At 36.7% G+C, this 6,793-nt stretch overlaps 2 protein-coding genes across 2 annotated transcripts; one reads left to right on the forward strand and one right to left on the reverse strand.

Annotated features, from left to right (window-relative positions):
* The first annotated feature begins 2,295 nt into the window (after positions 1–2,295).
* Positions 2,296–2,778, forward strand: LOC116169107. Its single transcript, XM_031485138.1, has 2 exons — positions 2,296–2,523; positions 2,575–2,778. The coding sequence occupies exons 1-2, from the start codon at positions 2,314–2,316 to the stop codon at positions 2,776–2,778; spliced, it is 414 nt and encodes a 137-aa protein (XP_031340998.1). The 5' UTR covers positions 2,296–2,313.
* Positions 2,779–3,722: 944 nt separating this feature from the next.
* Positions 3,723–6,377, reverse strand: LOC116169088. Its single transcript, XM_031485119.1, has 2 exons — positions 5,790–6,377; positions 3,723–4,768 (listed from the first exon to the last, which is right to left on the reverse strand). The coding sequence occupies exons 1-2, from the start codon at positions 6,207–6,209 to the stop codon at positions 4,334–4,336; spliced, it is 855 nt and encodes a 284-aa protein (XP_031340979.1). The 5' UTR covers positions 6,210–6,377; the 3' UTR covers positions 3,723–4,333.
* Positions 6,378–6,793: the final 416 nt, after the last annotated feature.

The raw sequence follows: 6,793 nt of genomic DNA on the forward strand, positions 1-6,793 counted from the left end.
CGCCAGAAACTTGGAATCTGTACGATAGAGTATTAAACGATCAAGACCGCACGAACAATCATGTTGAAGCTGCACATCGCCGTATACAGACGGAATTGGGAGTACATCATCCAACAACGTGGAAGTTCATTGATGGTTTGCGGAAGGTCCAGAAAAATCGTGATACATATTATGAACAACTAGTGGCAGGAAACAGCGCACCTCCCAAATTGAGGAAATATTTCAATTTCAATTTCATTTATTATTTACCACGTTACATGTCTGGTAGATGTGTTTGTGGCACGTCAAGCATAACATATAAAAGTAACATACAAAGTAACATACAACATAAATATACATTATACGATAAAATTATTTTACATTTAACATATATACATAAATAATATTTTAGGTAGGTACATAGGTACATGTAAGCGTACAAAGTTTATACTATGTCTCTTGGTGATATTTGTGTGCTTAAAAATTCATTGACTGAATATAACGCTTTGCTGGTAAGGAAACGCTTAACTTTGATTTTAAATTTTCTATTGTCGAGTGCTTTGATATTATCAGGCAGGTGGTTGTAGAGTTTCAAGTTCACTCCATTCATATCAGACATCTTGATGCGATGTCGGGGTAGTCGCAACGTCCCTTTGGAATGAGTGTTCCGACCCAATTACTAGATAGCGACGTCACCTTATGCAATGCAAAAACAAAACATCATATTATTATTAGAACAGAGACTGGACAACGAGGGCAAGACGAAGAATGTGTAAGCAATGGTACTTTCAATGGTTTACCGCCCAATACGATTCTGCATTTAAGCTTCATTCCTAGGTCTCGGTTATCTAAGGCAGGGTATTTGACGTGTATGTGCGACCACGGGAATATGTATGATAAGTATGCGACTGGTTCCATTTCTGAGGCTTCGACGAGGTGTCACTTTCGCACGAAGAGAGAGATGATAGCGTGGGTTAAGGGTAAGAAAGATGTGATTGGGTATAAGAGAAATGATAAATTGGAGTTCATTGGTCAACTGAAATCAATGGAGTTAGTAAGTCCAGTCTTAGAGACAGTGTATTTAGCGGTGAAATGTAGAAATGGTGATGTGCTCCCAGCTCATAGCGATGCATTAAAAAAAGATGGGACTTTAGAATACGTTGTGGTTCGGTTAGAATACCCCGTTAATAATTATTACGTTGTACATCCAAAACGGGCCGAATCCCGCATTCCCGCATGGCTGACGAAAGGATAAAATCAATTGTATCACAATACCACATCCGAGATAAAATTGAATATTTACGTGGCTTGGCACATAATTACCAGTTTTAGAAAGTCATTATATCCATACTTATTATTCGTAGTTTTTAAGTTTTTCGTGTCTTGCGTTTTAATAATATTGATTACCATAGTGGATCAGATTGTTATAATGTAAGCTTTAATAATGGTGAAAATATTGTTGTTGTTGTAACCTTTTCAATGCCGAATGAATAAATAGATAAGACTTACTGCCCATACATTCTTTTATTTCGTTGCCTTGTCGGGTGGTTATGGCATGGTGGATGCAATAACCAAGAAACCGACACTTTCGGCGATGAGTTGGGCGGCGATGGGTTGGCCGGCGATGACACGGCTCGGCGATGAACCGGCTGCGATGAGTTGGCGGCGATGACTTGTCCCATTCCGGACTACCGACATCCACAGCTTCTTCGTCGAAAATAATCCACCAACAATGAATAGTATTCTGGCTTCCATTAATAGTAATGATGATCTACCAAATTTTAAACGTAGTACACTACACAATCTCTTAAAAGATATTGGGTTCGAGTTTCAAAAGATGGGACGCAAGAGCATTCTTATTGAACGTGACGACATCATACGCTGGAGGCATAAATACCTAAGATGCATAAAAAATACAGAGAAGAAGGTATAGGCACTTTATGTCACACTTGTTCTACATTTCCTTATAAAATAATTTTAGATAGAAACATCGTATACACCGATGAATCATGGGTTAATGTGGGGCATGCAGTAAATAAGGCATGGCGTGATACCACTATCAACAGCAGTCGACAAGCATTCATCCAAGGGCTGAGCACTGGATTGAGATTACGAAGTGGTCTTGGACCAAGATTTGCCTTAGTGCATGCTGGTGGTCACAACGGTAACAACTTTCCTCTGTAAAAAGAATACTGCAGATGCACATAATGAAATGGATGCAGATACTTACGAGAAGTGGTTTATCGATCAGTTAATTCCGAATATACCACCAAATTCAGTAATTGTGATTGACATGCTTCCTATCACAGCAGAAAGGTTGAGCAGATTCCAACAATGTCATGGCGAAAAGAACACATTATGAACTGGCTTATGGAGAAAGAAGTGCCCATCGAGGACAACATGTTGAAACGAGATTTACTTGCTGCAGTAGCTGAAGTGAAGCCTCGATACGACAAGCACAAACTTGATGTTACAGCACAAGAAAGAGGTCATGAGATTCTTCGTTTGCCACCATATCATTGCGAATTACATCCCATTGAAATGGTGTGGGCACGAGTAAAACACCATATTAAGATGAATAACACGACATTTAAGGTAAAGAACATGCAAGAGTTAATCAAACTTGGTTATGAAAAAGTCACGATTGAAAACTGGCAACATTATATAAATCACGTAAAGGGCATTGAAAACAACATGTGGATAGCAGATAATCTTCAAGACGATATTCAAGCTTTTGTAATTAACGTTACGGAATCTTCTTCAGATGATGATCCAGAATACGAGTCCAGTGACAACTGATGAAGAGATATAATATAAATTGTATTGGCAATGTTAAATTGTGATATAAACCATTAAATTTTCGTAAAATTTTGTTTGCTTTAATCTTTATCAGAGATATGGAGTAAGCATGCATAATTTGTATTTTGAAATTGAGGTTAGGAAGTGTGGTTGTTATACCGTAAAAATCATCTACGGTAATATAAAACTACAGGCACTACATCAGTAACATATGTTTGGCAACCATGTACTATTTTCCCATAAGCTCCATACTGAATTTGGAGGTTTGGACGCACTATAGCGAATCGGGTCGCGACACTATAAAAACTATGAATAAAGGTACCTATTCACGTTCAGTCGGCCGGCCGGCTATGGCCGGAAAGGGCGTGGCCGGCAGGCCATTTTTCACTACACACACACAGTTAACTGACAGGCAGCTGCCTGCCGGCGGCCTGTTGACTGTTAAAACTTAACGTGTGTAGTGGTTGGCCGGCCGGCATTGGACTGAAGGGAAAATTTTAGTCCAGACTAAAATTATTTACTAATAATACCATTAATAAGCAGGCCGAGGTAGGCGAAGTATTTAAGTGGTGCGACATAGTAGCAAAAAGTGTGATTTCAGTGATTTTAGTGGTGGATAGTGCTGTGTATTAGTTAACCCCATAAAGTGTAACAGTATTGAGTGATTCGACGACGTTGAAAAAATGGCAAACCAACCAAGTTTCATCAAAGATTTTATTGAATTATACCAAAAGCATAAATGTTTGTGGAAAATAAAGGACTCCAGTTATGCTAACAAAGCTTTACGAGCAAAAGCCTATCAAGAATTGCTTGAGTTGTATAAAACAGTTGATAGTGAAGCCACGGTAGAATCTGTGAAAAATAAGATTAACAACATGAGAAGTGCATTTAGAAAAGAACTTAAAAAAGTGAAGATGTCAAAGAGAAGCGGTTCTTCGGCCGACGAAATATACACGCCCTCCCTTTGGTACTATGACCTACTTTTATTTACGACAGATCAAGAAGAATGTAGGGGGAAACACTGTCTTCCTGCGTAGATATACAAGACGAGTCTGAAAAAACAGGAGGAGATAATGAAGAAAATGAAGTAAGTATACTTTTTAAGTATTTATTTTAATTTCTTAAAATCACCTTAGAATCGTTAAATTTTAAAAAAAACAGAAAAAAAAACGATAAAACAGGAGAATTCTAAAGAAAATTATCTTGGCAAGCTACTTTTCCGATTGTCATAAAATATTTTTTATAATTTTCGCGATTTTGTTTTACATTTTCTGCTACATTTCTGAGGTAGCCAAGTTGTAGTCCATGTAATTGTTGGTTTCCACTTTGCCTCCATTCACCTGGTACTATTTCTCCGGTATGTAACATTTCCTGATCGAACGAGTTCGAAGACGTATACGATGTTTTTGCATGCTTGCTAAGAAAATTGTGCAATACGCAAGCAGCTAATACTACAAAATCTACTTTATTGGGATCCATATTTATCGCTGTGTGAAAAACTCTAAAACGATTGGCAAGCACTCCAAATGCATTTTCTACTACTCGTCTGGCTCTGCTAAGTCGGTAATTGAAAATTCGCTGTTCTGGAGACAAATTCTTCTGAGGATATGGTTTTAATGTTTTCATGCAAGGCAAATGCCTCGTCGGCCACAAAAACAAAATTTAAATTCTCAGTTGTATCATGTGTAGATGGCAATTTTAGCGTTTTGTTGATTAATTTGTCATGAAAGTCAGTAGACTCAAATACACCTCCGTCTGAGACTCTACCATTGCAGCCTACATTCACGTAAACAAATTCATAATTAGCGTTGACAAGTGCCATTAAAACAATACTAAAGTATTCTTTATAGTTAAAAAAATAGGAGCCACTATTTTTTGGTTTAACTATTCGAATGTGCTTTCCATCGAATGCTCCCCCACAGTTAGGAAAGTTCCATCTGTTCTGAAAATCATTTGCTATTTCTTGCCATTCTTCGCAATTTTGTGGAAACTAAAAAGAATATTTAATTGAAAAAGGTTAAATGATTAAACTAAACTTAATAAATATAATTGCATGTTTAATAATAAGTCAATTTTGCCTGTTATAATATTCTTTTCTTTTAGTTGGAATCCGAATTAAGCAGTACAGAAGCTTCAAATCCATTCTCACCAACAACAATATCGGAGACAACATGTTTATCCAGAACACCCACACCGACAAGGAAAAAAGCGAAACAAACCAAACATGATCTGATGGTCGAGAAAGCATATGAAGTTTTAAGTAGAGGTGATAATGAGTTCAAAACTGTTGGAGCAAATGTTGCATGGAAACTTCAACGAATGGAAAAAAATCAGCGCGATATTGCTGAACATTTGATAAATACTATTTTACATTATGGAATTACTAACAAACTAAGCGACAATGTAACTATAAATTTATATCCATCAAATAGATTTACTAATAATGCAGCATATAATATGTACAGCCAAGATTCGAGTCATTTGCAGGCACAGCATAGTCAGTCACAATTATATCCAGATATTACTTTTGTAACACCACCTACTCAGTCCCAAATACAGTCTTGTACTCAGTCATCACGGCCACAACATTATACGCAGCAACTAGGATCAGCATATCAACCGAAAATACCAGTCCAAACTACTTCATATCTACAGTCATTCACTCCAATTACGCAAATAGACTCTTGTAATCGACCACAACTATGTATGAACCACAATCACCGGACCAATCACAACCACAACATTATACTAACAATAATTCACACTCTCAAACACAGCCACGCGCTTCATCACAAATAGAGTCGCAGTCCCAGCTTACTCATTCAGAAACTCAATCAAAGCAACATATAAATGAAAATGATAGGAGCTTCTCTATGGATACTTATGTACGTCTACAGAAAAAAACATTTTCTGACTTATAATAAATTTAATCTACATATTTTTTTAGAAATTAGTTTATGTTTGTTTGTTAATTTTGAAATAAAATATATAAATATGTATTATGTGTTTACCTTTAAGTATTCCTCCTTCAAAACCAAATATATATATTTGCACGTTTCAGGAATAATTTTGCCCAGAGCTTGTGGTGAAATAATAGCGCTGAATTTTAAATCTTCCATACTGCGTCCTGTTGCCAAATATCTTAGAGTCACTAGAAGTCGTTCTTCTGCGCTAATTGCTTGCCGCATTACGGTGTCCTTTTTTGTAATATACGGCTTTAATAAGTTTAATAAATAGTCAAAACAATTATCATCCATCCTTAGAAAATTTTTTAAATCACTTGCACTTGATTGTCGAAGTTCTCGTACAAGTTCAACGTGAGATAAAGCGCTACGTTTTTTTAACCACTCTTTCATCCAAATAGCTTTTCTTTTTCTTTTTTGCTGATGTGAGATTAAAACAATTGCACCTGCAGCGTACTCTTGGGACATGATTGAACTGACGGCGTAGAACTGCGCGTGTGTAGTTAAATACTTAAACCTCTGAGGCCGTTATCGAAACCGATCAAAAACTGTCGTCCAAAATCGCTAATAAAAACTGAACGTGTAGTTTAAGGTTCGATAACGGCCGGACGAACAATCCATGGCCGGCCGGCCGACTGAACGTGAATAGGTACCTTAACAGTATTTTAGGCAAAACTATGGAAAACGTGGACAAACGAGTTAACGTTGAACTTGTGAGTCACTGGGAAAGGGTCGGTAAGAAGCTTGGAGCGGAAGGGTACATATCTAAACCAAATTTTAAAAATCTATCGGTATTTTCTGAAGATCTTGTGGCAATTGAAATGTCCAAAGTATCCGTAAAGTATAACAAACCGGTGTATGTTGGTTTTTCAATTTTAGATTTATCCAAAACAGTTATGTACGAGTTTTTTACGATTTTCTAAAACAACTATATCAAGATAAAGTATCTTTGCTATATACAGATACCGATTCCCTTATATTGGAGATTTTTACTAATAACTTTTATGATGACCTGAAATTATATTTGGATAAGTTTGATACATCTAAATTTC

Source organism: Photinus pyralis, unplaced genomic scaffold (genome assembly GCF_008802855.1).
Source record: "Photinus pyralis isolate 1611_PpyrPB1 unplaced genomic scaffold, Ppyr1.3 Ppyr1.4_LG1, whole genome shotgun sequence".
Classification (NCBI taxonomy): domain Eukaryota; kingdom Metazoa; phylum Arthropoda; class Insecta; order Coleoptera; family Lampyridae; genus Photinus; species Photinus pyralis.

What these genes read in the sequence shown, in the direction of transcription:
- LOC116169107 (XM_031485138.1), top strand. Translation starts at nt 2,314, where the DNA reads ATGTCATGGCGAAAAGAACACATTATGAACTGGCTTATGGAGAAAGAA. An exon ending in AATTACATCCCATTGAAATG is followed by an intron (nt 2,524 to 2,574) that starts GTGTGGGCACGA and finishes ACGACATTTAAG; the next exon opens with GTAAAGAACATGCAAGAGTT.
- LOC116169088 (XM_031485119.1), bottom strand. Translation starts at nt 6,209, where the DNA reads ATGTCCCAAGAGTACGCTGCAGGTGCAATTGTTTTAATCTCACATCAG. An exon ending in TGAAGGAGGAATACTTAAAG is followed by an intron (nt 4,769 to 5,789) that starts GTAAACACATAA and finishes TATTCTTTTTAG; the next exon opens with TTTCCACAAAATTGCGAAGA.